Source organism: Enhydra lutris, unplaced genomic scaffold (assembly GCF_002288905.1).
Source record: "Enhydra lutris kenyoni isolate GAN:26980312 unplaced genomic scaffold, ASM228890v2 scaffoldscaffold1, whole genome shotgun sequence".
Classification (NCBI taxonomy): Eukaryota; Metazoa; Chordata; class Mammalia; order Carnivora; family Mustelidae; genus Enhydra; species Enhydra lutris.
In genome coordinates, this window is record NW_019154085.1 from 214,919 (window position 1) to 230,755 (window position 15,837).

Sequence of the window (15,837 nt, forward strand, 5' to 3'; positions counted from 1 at the left end):
TTTTGCTCTCAACATGGAAGCAGTAAATAAAGGAACTATGAACAGACTTCAGGGAAAAAGCTGACAGTGATACAGTAATAGTAAGGGCCATTAATAACCCGCTTACATCAATGAATTAGTCAGCCAGATGGAAAATCAACAAGGAAATAGTGGATTTCAGTGACACATTGGGCCAGACGGACCTAATAGATATTCAGAATATTCTATCCAAAAACAATAGAATATACAGTCTTTTCAAGTGCACATGGAACAATGTCCAGAATAGGTTGCATGTTAGGCCACAAACAAGTCTCAATAAATTAAAAAATACTGAAATCATATCATGCATGTTTTCTGACCGTAACAATATGAAATTAGAAATGAAACAGAAGAAAAAATCTGGACAGAACACAAATAAATGGAGGTTAAATAACATGCTACTAAACATTGAGTGGGTTAACCAAAATATAAAAGAGGAAATAAAAAATGCATGGAGACAAATGAAAATGAAAACACAATGGTCCAAAATCTTTCAAATAAAGCAAAAGCTGATCAAAGAGGGAAATTTATAACAATACAGACACACCTCAAAAAGCAAGAAAGATCTCAAACAAACTTTATAGTTAAAGGAGCTAGAAAAAGAACAAATCCCAAAGCCAGCAGAAGAAAGGAAGTAATAAAGATTAAAGTAGAAAGAAATGGAGACAAAAAAAAAAAAAATCAAAACAACAACAACAAAGCCCTCCTCAAACAATAGATCAATGAAACGAGGAGCTGGTTCTTTGAAAAGATCAATAAAATTGATAAACTTTTCACCAGACTCATCAAGAAAAAGAGAGAGGACTCAAATAAATAAAATCAGATATGAAGAAGGAAAAAAAAAAAAAAACAACCAATGGCACAGAAATACAAAGAATTATAAAAGAATGTTATGAAAAATTGTATGCCAACAAATTGGGCAATGTTGAAGGAATGGAAACATTCCTAGAAACATAACACCTTCCAAAACTGAATTTACTTCCAGTAAGAAATAGAAAATTTGAACAGATCAATTACTAGCAAGGAAATTCAATCAGTAATCAAAAAACTCCCAAGAAAAGTCTAGGACCAGATGGCTTCACAGGTTGAATTCTACCAAACATTTAAAGAGGAGGAAATATCTATTCTTCTCAAACTATTCCAAAAAACAGAAGAGAAAAGAAAGCTTCCAAATTCATTTTACAAGGCCAGCATCACCCTGACACTAGGTAAAGATACTATAAAAAGAGAGAAGTACAGGCCAATCTCTATGATGAATATAGATGCAAAAATTCTCACCAAAATATTAGCAAACAAAATCAAACAATACGTTAAAAAAATGATTCATCACAACCAAGTGGGGTTTATTCCAGGGATACAAGTGTGGTTTGATGTTCATACATCAATCAACATGATATATCACATTAACAAGAGTTAGGACAAAATAATCATCTCAATAGATGCAGAAAAAGATTTGACAAAGTACGACACACATTCATGATAAAAACTCAAAAAAATAGGTTTGGAGGTAACATTTCTCAACATAATAAAGGCCATATATGAAAAAACCACACTGAAATCACACTCAATAGTGAAAAACTAAGAGCTCTTCCTCTACGATCGAGAACAAGACAGGGATATCCACGGTCACTACTTTGATGCAGCACAGCATTGAGAGCCCCAGCCACAGCAATCTGCCTAAAAATAAATATATGACATCAAATTCGTAAAGAGGTAAAACATTTAGCATTTGCAGATGACATAATATTATACAGAGAGAACCTTTCACACTCCACCAAAAAATACTAGAATGAATAAAATTCAGTAAGGTCACAGGATACAAAATCAATGTATAGAAATCAGTTGCATTTCTCTGTAGGAATGATGAAGTCGCAGGAAGTGACATTAAGAAAACAATCCCACTTATAATTGCATAAAAAGAACAAAATACTCAGGAATAAATTTAACCAAGGAGTGAAAGATCTGTACTTTGGAAACTATAAAACACTGAATAAAGAAATGAAAGATGACACAACAAATGGAAAGGTAGTCCACATTCTAGGATCAAAAGAATTAATACTATTAAAATGTTCACACTTCTCAAAGCAGTCTACAGAGTCAATGTAATTTCTATCAGAATACAAACAACATTTTTCACAGAACTGGAACAAATAATCCTAAAATTTGTATGGAACCACAAAAGACCTCAAATTGCGAAAGCAAACTTGAGAAGGTAAAAAAAGGCTGGAGGTATTAAAATTCCAAATGTGAAGATATGAACAAAGCTAAAGTACTCAAAACGGTATAATACTGGCACAAAAACAGACATACAGATCAATAGAACAGAAGAGAGAGCCCAAAAATAAACCCACACTTATATGGTTAATTAATCTAAAACAAAGGAGGCAAGAATATACAATGAGGAAAAACCCAGTTTTTTCAATAAACGGTGCTGGGAAATCCAGACAGCTATAGGCAAAAGAATAAAACTGGACCCGTGGGTTAAAGACCTAAATGTGAAATCTGAAACCATAAAAATCCCCAAAGAAAACATACAGTAATTTCTTTGACATTATAAAATCATTTTTCTAGACATGTCTCCTCAGGCAAGGGAAGCAAATGCAAAATTAAACTATTGGGACTACATAAAAATCAAATGCTTTTTGCACAGCAAAGGAAACCATCAACAAAACCAAAAGGCAACCTACTGAATGGGGGAAGATGTTTGCAAGTGGTATATCAGATAAGGGTTAATATCCAAAATATACAAAAAACTTACACAAGTCAACACCAACCCCCCACAAATAATCTGATTAGAAGTGGGCAGAGGATCTGGATAGACATTTTTCCAAAGCAGTGATAGAGACGGTTGACAGACACACGAAGAGATGGTCAAGATCACAAACCATCAGGGAAATGCACATCGAAACCACAATGAGACGCCAGTTGACACCTGTCTGAGTGTCCGAAACACACACACACACGCAGGAAATAACAGGTGCTGGTGAGGGTGTGGAGAAAGAGGAACCTTCGTACACACTGGAAATGCAAATTTGTGTAGCCGTCCTGTCCTGGAAAGCAGTATGGAGGTTCTTCAAAAAATTAAATATAGAATTACCTTGACTTTGTAATTCCACTGAAGGTAATTTACTGAAGGAAAACAAAAACATGGATTCGAGAAATAACATACCTCTACGCTTACTGCAGCATATTTACAATACCCAAGTTACTAAAGCGACTCCAGCGTCCGTCAGTAGACAGTGGATAACGAAGCTGCGGCAAACACACACACACACAGAATGGAATGTGACTCGACACAGGAAGGAGTGAGACTTGCCATTTGCAACAACATGGATTAAACTAGAGGGCAGGTTCCTAAGTGAAGTCAGTCAGTCAGAGAAAGACAAATACCGTATGATTTCATGCATATGTGGAATTTAAGAAATAAAACAAATGAACAAAGAAAAAAGAAGACAAGCAAAATACCAGACTCTTTTTTCCTAAAAAGATATTAATTAGTTAATTTATTTATTTTTGAGAGAGAGAGAGGGAGAGAGAATGAGTGGGGAGGGAGAAACAGACTCCCTGCTGAGCATCCCTCCCCACCCCCAAAATGGGACTTGATCTCAGGACCCTGGGATCATGACCTGAGCTGAAGGCAGACGCAAAAGCCACTGAGTCATCCAGGGGCCCAAAATACCAGACTCTTAAATACAGAGAGGACATGGGCGGTTGTCGGGGGGAGGTGAGTCGGGGCATGGGCGAAACAGACGAAGGGATTAAGAATCCCCTGATCTTGAGGAGTGCTAAGCCATGCACAGACTGTGGGTCATTACACTGTACACCTGAAACCAACACGATGCTATGTTTCAGTCTTACTTCAACAGAAAAGAGGGAAAAAAGACATGTCACCTGCAAAACGTGACAGGAAGCTTTTTCTCTAAAAGCCCTTCTTGACAAATTGGGCAGATATCATCTGAATCAATTTCCTTCTGTTTCATGTGGCCGTCTTCTTCGGGACGCACAGTTTCATCAACAGTTTCTTGTTGAGGAGTTTGAACTCGATGTATCCCTCGAAGCAAGTCACTGATTTCTCCTTCCACGAGACCTAACTGCAAAGCAGCTAGTGAAAAATTCCAAAGTATTAAAATTCAATGGCAAAATTGGAGACACAGAAAAGTAATAATTTATGCTAAAAATTAGAATTTTCTTTCAAATATCAGAAAGATAGTTTTGATTGAATTATTATACCTGCATTTACCACTTTTTGTATTTTTTCAGAAACAAAAGGTCACAAAAGAGTCACTTATAAAAAGAATGGAAGTTGTCTTTTTTTCTTGTAACTGAGAAGAGTCAGTGCAAATACTGCACTTTATAAAGGTTTTGCATCAATTATATGATAGGGCTCATCCTTGGATCGGTGTTATAATCATGTCCTACATTTGATCTGTTCAACGTGTCCGTAAGAATATTTTATGAACATATAATCAGAAGAAATGGGCATAAAAACATAAATGGGAAGCAGGGATATTTGAGTACTTAGTAAAATTAATATTTGTTACGTATAATGAATGAATGGATAACAGGAGAGCAAGACTCAATTAATTGTGTCTACTCTCCTGTCTTGGTTTTGTTTGTACGAGAGTGTCTTGGTAATCCCGTCTGTCACAGATTTGGTGAGTATTCCTCAGGACAATCTATTATGAGCTATGCAGCTTATAACCTTGGGATGTGCATTCTTTAAATTATGAATTTTCTCTATCCTGCTGTCTTTATAAGAAATTATTTTCTAATACATACGGCTTTGATCCTAGATTCTTTATTCTCTGGCCTATCTCAGGCGCTCTTCCTTTTCTCTCTCCTTAACATGTCATAATTCAAATGCCATCTGTTATCCATGCCCCTGAATTCTATTCATTTTATACATCTATTCATTTTACACAAATAAATTTTTAAAATATTTGCAAGATAATGAAAAGGTTCATTTCTCTGGGAAGTCTCCCAATTAAACACTAAAAATACTGAAAACATCACAGGCACATTTCAATACAGAAATCTCTGCTCCGTGTATGAGGTGGGGTGGAGGTGGAATTAACAGGGTAACGTACTCTAATTACCCATTACTTTGGAGGACGAAGGCTATTTGTCACAGAGACAGAGTGACACCTGCACTCTAAAAAAATGGGGAGGAAAACGAAGACCAAAAATTGTGCTTTTGGGAATAAATACTTTGTAGGGCAGCAGAATTACTGAAACATAAAAACTCATAAGAGGAGCTGGTCATAAACTGTCCTATGAGGCATAATACAAACTGGAAAAGGCAAGGAAGAAACAAGCTCTTCTGAGATAATTTGGAAAAATTAACGTATGAGACCATGAAAGAGTATTCTTTCACAAAGAAGAGCGAGAGAGCTAACCTTATCAGAAGGCAATGGGAGATGTTCAGTTTCATTAACATCAAAGAAAAGTGAAGTGAAATACAAAGGAGGCACAAACACAGAATAAATATTGTTACTGAATAAGCAGTGACAAATAAATGAAATGTTGTTTCCCTTATGTTATTTCTTTTTATATTTACAAAAGTTATATGAAGGCATTTTAGATCTTCTAAGGATATGTTAGATGTATGGGAGAATGAAACTGTTCTCTTATTTAAGTTTACTAGGAATAAATAGATTATAATGAACCTTATATCTGGCATTGTTGCATGTTTTGTATGATAGTCTTTTTTTCTAAAACTATAGAAATATTATTAACATTTCAAAGTATTTCTTTGTATTTTTAAATTATTTTCTTTGGGGACTTAAGTATTTTGTTCATGTCTTTCATTATATGGTTAAGTAATAATATGACCTAAACATGAATCCCAAAGCAAAACTAGCAGAAAATTGATAAATTACTGAAATTGCAATCAACAAAAGTATTTTATTTATTGATTTTTTAAAGATTTACTTCTTTATTTGTCAAAGAAAGAGAGAGAGCAAAAGCCGTGGGAAGGGCAGGCAGAGGGAGAAGCGGGAGCGTGAACTGGGGCTTCATCCCAGGACCCTGGGATCATGACCCGAGCCGAAGGCAGACGCTTAACCTACTGAGCCACCCAGGATCCCAGCAAAGGTATTTTCAAGACCAATTTGGTAATACATGTGGGTGGCAGACATAAAGATATTAATACTTTTAATCTAAAATCCAACTACTGAGACTTTAGGCCAAAGATACAATTGGAAGAAGAGAAAATGTCATGTACAAAGAATATAACAAGTAGTTAGAAATAAATTAAATGACTAACAATAGAAGAATGTTAACTAAATTCTGATATACGATATTCAGTGAAATAATGTTAGCCATCGATGACTTTAATTACAGAGATTACATAGCATTGAAAATGTTTATTAAGTATCAGTGTGTGATGAAGGCAGAAGACAGAATTCCCATGGAGTATTAGGCAGACATAAATACAAACTCAAAAAGGAAGTAAGAAAGCATAAAAGGGTTTTAGAATTACAAAAAATTTCCTTAAATGTGGTTCTTATTTTATCTGCACATATTTAATTAAAAAAGGAACAGATGACATTTACTAGACAAAAAGAAAAAGAGAAAAGGGAGGAGAAGAGAAGAGCTCAAAAAGTCTGGTTTACACTTTGCTTCTGTCTGCTGTTAGCACTGAAACTTTTAGAATCTCCATTATAAAAGAAGAGGGGAGTTGAATAAACTAAGTTTCTCTAATGCCAACATTTACAAAATGAAGAGAAGGATAAATTTTGACTCTTAGTTATTTGTCCCTCAGTCCCTGTTAAAAAGTAAACTATCAAAGGAAAAAATAGAACTATTAGGTGATAAACACAGGTTTGGCCTGATAGAAAAAACTGGTATCTTTATTATAAAATTCCTGGGTAATCATCTTTGTAAATCTTCAAAAAAAGTCTCATGTTTTTGATATGCAGGACTAGCATACAAATAATTGTTTCCTGATATGTTTTAGAAGAATCTAGGAATGATATTCAAAACACTCTTCCCCCATTACTCCTAACCATCTCCTCCATTAGTACATACTTTACATAATCTTAATAAATATTTATAGTCTCCTTTAAGGTATTTTAATTTTCATATATGTTTGCTCTAGCTTTCATTTAAATTATAAATTTTGTTGATGTGCAAATAGGATTTTCTCAATGTTGATTAAAACTTCTTTTAAATATAAAAGATATGCAAGATCTTTTAGTAGGAAGTATCCATTTTTCAAAATTAATGTATAGGGTTAAACATTTAAAGAATTCCCTATTGTAGACCAATATTTATAAAAAGAACAAAACATGGTTTCTGTCTTCAAGACATACAAAGGATAACACAATATAAGTATTACGCTGGTCCATATGAAATCGCTATTTTTGTAAATGAAAAAATCCATAAATGTTAGTGTTCATATGTTTTGATTTATAAAAAGTACCTAGCAGAGGCTCCTGGCTAATACACAGCACGATAACTCCTTGCCAAGGTCAGTGGTGTAGAGCTGCACCGTCTAATAGCGTAGCCAGCCATTAGCCACATGTGGCTACTGAGCACTTGAAATGTGGCTCATGTGACTGAAAAACTAAATTTTTAATTCTGTTTCATTTAAATTTAAGTTGAAAACTGCTAATTGATAGTTACTAAAAAGTTTGTAAGTATGTTTGTAACAATTCAGGTATCACATGAATCTTTTCTCCAACTGACTACTTTTTGAAATCTAAATGCCGATAAATTATTTCGGATGAAAACATAGTATCTGAGATGAGATGCTCTGTATGTATAAAATACACACTGGACTTTGAGGACAGTATAAAAAAATCGCATAATTCTTACACTTATGTTGATATGACAATATTTTGATGCATTGGATTAAATTAACATATTAAAATTAATTTTCCCTGTTTCTTCTTATTTTTTGTAGTACAGCTACTAGAAAATTACACATGTGGTTTACATCCCGTTTCTGTTGGACAGCACTGGCACAGAAGCTCGTGAAAATGATATGTCAAACAGCGGGGAGATGAAATAAGACTGGGAGAGGACGTGAATATTTGACTTCAGGTGGATATAGATCGAAGAAATAGAAAACAATATGTATGATATTACAGAAATTAATCATTGTGTATGAAGGGATTGGAGAGAAGACCAAGTAGAGAATTAAGTCTCCAATGTGAAGGAGGCAGCAGCAAAGTGCGGGCAATGAAAAGGGGCTACGAGGAATGCGACACTGGGCTCGAGAGGACGGACAAACGTGCGGACGGAGAGACAGAACACAGCTGAGAAGAAGGGAGGATGTCACGTAAGCAGGATTTAAGAGTGATAGAGATATGAGGGAAGAAATTAAGAGAGGAAAGATCAGGAGAACCCCTGGTTTCTAGTTTTGGAGACTAAAGAGAGAAAGCTAACATATGAGGTAGGGAATAAAGACGGGAGCACAAATGGGGAGAAATTTGGAATTTAAAATGCCTGTGGGTCTTGCAAAACTGAGGTGCCCTGAAGTCAGCTGGAGATACTGCTCTGTTGAGAAGATGTTGAAATCACTACTAGAGAGGTAACAGCAGCCATAGAAAATGGGGGACATTTCTAAAAGAATGTGTAAAGTGGGAGAAGAGTACAAAAGAAAAATGCACATGAAACAGTAATATTAATTTATTATCTAGTACAACTTTTAAATGTTTATTATAATTGTACTTATATGATAGTTGGGAGGAATTAAACTTGGCTAAGTAAAACCAATACTCTTAGAACTAAAAAACTGAAAACTGATTATTACTTTATTATCACTATAAACATTCACTAATAAATTTTAAAATGTTATTGCAATTCTTAGGTGGGTCTATGATAGGCCAAATAACCACATGACTACAGGAGCAAGTCCCTAACAACAACAACTTTTTTTATAAAATCTACAAATCGAAATGACCTGTAACAAAATTATTTTTCCTTCTCTTTTAATTCTGAGGACTCCAGAACTTAAAGTTATACAACTATATGCTAGACTCTAAACTCAATTTCAGTACTGACATAAAACTATTTTATTCTTAAAAATATATATTTATAGATTTTTAAATATATCTATATATATATATTTGCATACAAATCTCAGTCAGTAGACCTTTTTAATGAAATCATGTACCATGTCAATTGTCTATTGATGGGATCTAAAAATTACATTTCTTATTTTTCCTGTAATTAAAATAATTTTAAATACAGAAATCACGTGAATCTTTGCTTAGAACACACGAGGGAATATTGCCCTCAGAATAACTGACCATTGTTTCACCCTTTTTTAAATAAAATGCCACTGAATTTGAAATGACATATAAAGTTACATTTTTTAATTAAGGAAGAAAAATGTTCAACTGTCTTAAATGTAACAAACGGAGCCATAGCTAGTTGTCAGACTGTCTAGAAAAATAATTTGTTAAATTTAGACTATGTCCAAACAAAAAATCATCAAAATTGTTAACTTCAAAAAATAAAAGAAAAAAACACAACTTACATTCATGAGTCCTTGGAAGTTTGAATTTTTTCAACAAGACCCTAATATTCACAGACAGAAAACCAAAATAAAACATTTATTTCTGACACAACTGAAAAATAAACATTTTGTTCTAATCTTAAAACAGAAATAGCATTATAAAATTTATAAATAAACTTAATACTCATCAGTTTTCTGTTATAATAGTAGTTAAATATGTTAACTATACTGAGATTAAAAAAAACTCATGCAAAAGATAGTAAATACATGTTTTACAGTCAGCATATGTGAAAAAAGTATGATAAATGAAAATAAAAGACATTTATAAAAGAGATTTGTCAGAGGGAGTCCACACATTTCTTCAGGACATGTGCTTGCTCACAGAGACAGGTCAGTGAGGGACTGAGGTATTCATAGTACTTCCTTTAAGCTGCTCTACAAGTTGCTTACTCCTGAAAATGGAATAATTTTCTGAAGCATACCAAATGACTGTTTTCCTCCATATACGACTTTAATGTATGACAATAAAAATACTTCAAATATCACCAATTAAAATGGAATATGACTTTTTTCAAAAGTGAGAAATACATATGAAATTCTTACATAGATATATTAAACACACTCTGTATATTAAATACTTGAATCATATTTCCATTTAGTTTGGTATATTTTTAGTTTATATATATATTTATTTTATTTATTTTTAAAGATTTTATTTATTTGACAGACAGAGATCAAGCAGGCAGAGAGGCAGGCAGAGAGAGAGGGGGAGCAGGCTCCTCACCGAGCAGAGAGTCCATTGTGGGGCTTGATCCCAGGACCCTGAGATCATGACCTGAGCCAAAGGCAGAGGCTTTAACCCACTGAGCCACCCAGGCACCCCTGGTATATATATTTTTAAAAAATGAGTTACATTACATAAAAATGAGAACAGAGAGCCCTTGCCCTGAGGAAGCTAGCACTAAAAACAAAAAAATGAAAAAAACCTATTTTAATAAATGTAATTTATTATTTTTAATAATAAAACCAAACTACAAGTTTTGAAAGGACCATATTTTATATCTTCCATGCTAACTACAGCAAATTTTGTTAGCAATGCTGAATAAAAATTGATCAAAAGGAAACAACAAAAACTTGGTAAGTAAAAGCATTGGAAATGACAGATATGCATTGTTTTGTTTTGTTTTTTTTTAACTTATATAGCATTCAAAATGTAAGATACAAACTCTTTGCTTAATTTTTTATTTGTTTTACTCTCAAATATCAAACTTTCTATAATAGCATAATTTATTTTTTGTATATAGATGAGTAAAATAAAATGAGTTGAAAGAATGAAAAAAAAAAAAGGAAAGAATGGAAAGAATTCCAAACTATTTCTAACCACTAAATGGAAAGAGCTTTTTTAAAATTTCCATTTCTGGGATTCCCCTACAATTCCTCTGATATTAGAGGAAAAATTTCAGATTTGTTGGAAGTAATCTTCAGTGGAGTCCTACTATCTTCAAAGATTCATAGTAATATGTGTATTGAAAACAAAAATAACAGATTAAAAGTATATCATAATGAAGAAAATTATAATTAATTTCCTTTTTTTTTAAAGATTTTTATTTATTTATTTGACAGACAAAGATCACAAGTACGCAGAGAGGCAGGCAGAGAGAGAGGAGGAAGCAGGCTCCCTGCCGAGCAGAGAGCCCGATGCAGGACTCGATCCCAGGACCCCGGGATCCTGACCTAAGCCGAAGGCAGAGGCTTTAACCCACTGAGCCACCCAGGCGCCCCTATAATTAATTTCTTATTAAATAATTTGTACTGTATTTACAAAGAAAACAATGCATCATTAGAAAGAATAAAAATAAATTGTATTTGGAGGTTTCTTTTTAACTGACAGCAAATAGAAATTCTGTAGTGAGAACATAATTATCGTTAGTGATGGGAATCAGGGAGGTTTTTCTTCTTCTTCATAGTTAGATTTCACATTTGTACACAATGAGACCCTAGGAAGTGACTTTTTTTCTTACTAAAAACATTTAACATTTAAAACTTGTGGAGGTGGTAGGGTGTTTCTCAAGTTAAACCTTACTTCATTTTCAGAATGAAATAAAATACCGCACAACACACTGCAACACTGTAGCCATGTTACTGTCACACCCTCCCAGGACCAACTCCCTCGTCCTGCGGCACCTGCGGTTAGAACAGGTGCATCTCGCAGTCACTCACCAGCAGATGTGCTTGCAGAGCTCCCCGCCCTCCAGAAACGTGGCGCAGTTGCAGACGTGAGGATTCCCTAAAAACACCTTTAAAAGAAAATGCATCCTTTAGGAGAAACCCTCGGTTAATTTTTGGAGCCAGAATAAAATTAATCTAATGGGTCACAGGCGCGAGCGGGATTCCGGGAGCCGCTCAACCCCGGGCCTCTGCGCTCTTGGTCTCAACAGTCCGCGTTGCCGGTCGGGACTCGGGGACCCACATCCGGGCCGCCGACGGGAAATTTCTTCTGGAAAAGTCCGCTGTGTCCTGCCGCGGACCGGCCCACGCTGGGTTTCTACTGTTTGGTGCGTCTACACCCGCATCACATCTTACGGAGAAGACGGGTTCACCGAGTCTGCCCCGGACGGAGACGGATGCATGACAGGGTTGTCAGAGACGAAGCGACGGAAGGGACAGGAGGGACAGAGGGGACAGATGGTGTCTGAAGGCGCCGGTGACTCGCACTCGGTCCGGAAAGCACAGGACACGGAACGCGCGTTTCCCAAGTCGGCCCTGAGGGTGGGGCGGCGGCGCTGCGAGCAGCCGGAGTGGGGGACGCGGACACGGTCGCGGACACGACACGGACACGGACGGGGACACGGATGCGGACATGGACGGGGACACGGTCAAGGACACGGTCGCGGACGGGGACACGGTCACGGTCATGGACACGGTCACAGACACGGCACAGACACGGACGGGGACACGGATGCAGACATGGACGGGAACACGGTCAAGGACACGGTCGCGGATACGGACACGGACGGGGACACGGACAAGGACAGGGACACCGTCACAGACACGGTTGCAGACGGCGACATGGATACGGACACGGACGCGGACACAACAAGGACGCGGACACGGACGGGGACACGGACGCGGACACGGCACGGACGTGGATGCGGACACGGTCAGGACACGGAGGCGGACACGACACGGACGCGGACACCACACGATCATGGACACGACGCGGACAAGGTAACGGACACGACACGGACACGGTCACGGACACGACACGGTCACGGACGCGGACATGGTCATGGACGCGGACACGACACGGACGCGGACACGATGCAGACACGGTCACAACACGGACACGGTCACAGACGCGGACACGACACGGTCACGGACACGGTCGCGGACACGACACGGTCGCGGACACGACGCAGACACGGACACGACGCAGACACGGACACAACACGGACACGGTCACAGACGCGGACACGACACGGTCACGGACACGGTCGCGGACACGACGCGGACACGGACACGACACGGACGCGGACACGGTCACGGATACGATCACGGACACGGATGCGGACACGACACGGACGCGGTCACGGACACGGTCACATACGCGGACACGACACGGACACGATGCGGTCACGGACGCGGACACGACACGCCGTCTTCACGGCAGACCGAGCGTTCCGGGCGCGGCCGTGTGAGCGCGCGTGAACGGGTCTTCCCGGAGCCGAGCGGCCGCCGAGTGCGGACAGCCCGGGTCATTCCGGTCCGCGTCACGGGTGCGGGCAGGTCGTGGGTCTCCCAGTCACGGCGCCGGGACCCCCGGGACCCCCAGGACCGCAGCCTGCCGTGCGGACCCCGCGTCTCGTCCCCGCGCTCTCGAGCTGGAGACCGGCCCGGCCGGGGTTCCGACGCGCAGGACCGAGCTTCACCCGCGGGCGCCGCGTCCCGGCCGGAGCTAGTGCGGGGCGTGCGGGGCGTGCGGGGGCGTGGGGGCGGCCCGGGAGGAGCAGGCGGGACGCGGGGCGCAGGCGGGGCGCGCTCACTCGGAAGTCCCCGCCGTCCGGCGCGTCCTCCCGCAGCAGGAAGCCGGTGGGGCCGGTCTCCCGCAGCAGGTACATGCGGCTGCTCAGCGCCTGCTCCTGCCGCCCGCGCAGGCGCTCGTTCACGTGTCTCCGCCTTCCGGGGGCTCCGGGGCCTCGGCGCGGCATCCCGCCCTGCTGCGGCCGAAGGCGGCCCCTCTCCGCGGCGCCCGCGGTCTCCATAGCAACCGCGAGCGCCGGTTGCCTCGGTGACGGCGGCGGTCCCTGGTGTCCCGGCGCGCCTTGCGCCAAGCTCGGGCCGGCCCCGCCCCCGCCGGCCCCGCCCCCGCCGGCGCCGGCCCCGCTCCGGTCCCACCCGCCGGCCCCTCCCCCGTCCCACCCGCCGCGGAGCACCGGCCCCCCCGCCCGACAGGCAGGACAAAGGCCCGGAAGCCACTGGCGCCGCGTCCCTGCCTCGCGGCCCTTCCGCACTCCGCGCGGGCCGGGCCGCCGACTTCCCGCGGGCGCCGCCGTCCGGGCTCCGCGCGCTGCTGGGATCCGGGGGGCCGGTGGTGTCCACCCGGGAGCCCGCGGGCAGGTGTCGGGGCCCCGCGTCGTCCCGGCGCTTCCCAGGGGCTCCGGGTGCGCGGAGGCCGCGCGCGCCCCGGGGGAGGCCGGAGGACGCCCCCGACGGCACCCGGAGCCCCGCGTCGGACCCGTCGGCCGCGTGCAGGGGCGCGTCTCCCGAGCTGAGTCCCGGGTAGGGGTGGGGGCCGGGTGGCCCGCGGGGTCCGCTGACGCGGTCCCCCGAGTCCGCACCCGCCGCGCGGACGGGACCCTCGGAGACGCGCCGCCGGGCTCCGCCGGTGCGACTGTCGCTGCGCCGGCTCGGGGACGCCGGGACCGGGACGCGGACAGGCCGTGGCCCCGCAGCGCGAGGACGGGCGGGCGGGCCCGGTGCGCGGGTCGCCGGTGGGAGCCGCGACGGGGTTGCGGCGAGAGCGGGGCGGGGGCGACGAGGGTCCGCCGGCGCGTGTGACACGGACGGACACACGGACACACGCTCGGTCCTGCGTCCCGGTCCGCCCTTGGGCGTTTCAGGACGACGTTCCCGGCCCGGACGGCTGCGGACTCGGAGCCGAAGTGGAAGGCGCTGCGCCGGGGAAAGTCCCCGAAGCCGCAGGACCGCGGAGACGGACCCCGCTCGGTCCGTGCGCTCCCGCGCCTGCAGAACCGGCCCGCGCTCGGCTCGACGGGACGCGCCGGGTTCGGAGGGCGGTTCGCTCCGCGCACCCTCCCTGCCCCGGTGCCACACACGCAAAATGCGCGTCTCGCGGAATCCGATGACGAGATGGCGAGATGACGTGGCGATGACGTGGCGATGACGTGACGCGGGGATTTAAGAATGACCTCGACGAGGAGCTTGTGAACAACATCAAGTAACTGTTTAAAACGTCCTGTTTTGCTTATTGTCATTAGATGACGCTCGCTTCGTGTGCGGGGGAGAAACACCATTTAAAGAAGGTCCCGTGTTTGAGTCACAAGAGTCTTCGCGGAAACGAAATGTAGGCTCATGAACTCCATTTTCGGGGGTGATAAAAGCAGGAATATTCACACTTTCCGGGAAGTTAAAAGAGCTCGGATTGTTGGAACTTCGGTCTAGATGGAAGACGTTTGTGTCCACACCTGTCAGTGAAGACTTTAAAACCTGTTTATAGCCAGGTGACTCTCCCATATGTCTGCTTCATCTCTTAAGACTGTGTGACGTGAGTAACATTTGCAAATACTAAATGGAGGAATTGAATTTCTCCCTCAAGTCTGCTGGGCTCCCTTCCGAGTCCCGTTTTGCAGCACATGGTCCCAGAGATGACGGAAGTGCTTAGTAGCCGAAGTGAGTCATTGATAAGCTTTGAGTTTTGTGAATTAAGTTTTAGTCCTTTTGGCAACACAATTTAGCCAAAGAAGACAGGAATTAATAAATGTTATCCATCAATCAATCTTAACAATATAGGTTAAGATAGAAAACGTTGGGCCTAGAGTGTTAGACCCTGGGATTCTGGACGAGAACGGCCCTGGGGGTGGGAAGAAGACGAACAGAAGTCAGTGCAAGAAGTCAGCTGCTAATCTCAACATGGGCCTATTCATGCAGGGGTGAGGGCGGGAGTATGTGGAGGGACGGATTTTAACGCCGAGATGGGTTTGGGAAGACTGAGAACACCTAGGGAAAGTGTGTGACGTCAGGATGTTTCCTTTTGGGAGCGTGTCAGAGAGGTGCGGGTTGCTGGGAAACTTCAGCTTTTGGTTTCAGTACCCCTGACGCAAAGTGAGCAACTG

At 42.3% G+C, this 15,837-nt stretch overlaps 1 protein-coding gene across 1 annotated transcript in view; it reads right to left on the reverse strand.

The window, feature by feature from the left end:
- The window catches only part of LOC111144632 (zinc finger SWIM-type containing 2), a 32,528-nt gene extending 18,836 nt beyond the window's left edge, over positions 1-13,692 (reverse strand). The window contains exons 1-4 of the mRNA XM_022499031.1: positions 13,528-13,692; positions 11,705-11,781; positions 9,506-9,546; positions 3,910-4,120 (exon numbers count right to left, since the gene is read on the reverse strand). Coding sequence (XP_022354739.1) covers positions 3,910-4,120; positions 9,506-9,546; positions 11,705-11,781; positions 13,528-13,692 — 494 coding nt within the window. The remainder of the gene's footprint in view (positions 1-3,909; positions 4,121-9,505; positions 9,547-11,704; positions 11,782-13,527) is intronic.
- Between the last annotated feature and the right edge of the window lie 2,145 nt (positions 13,693-15,837).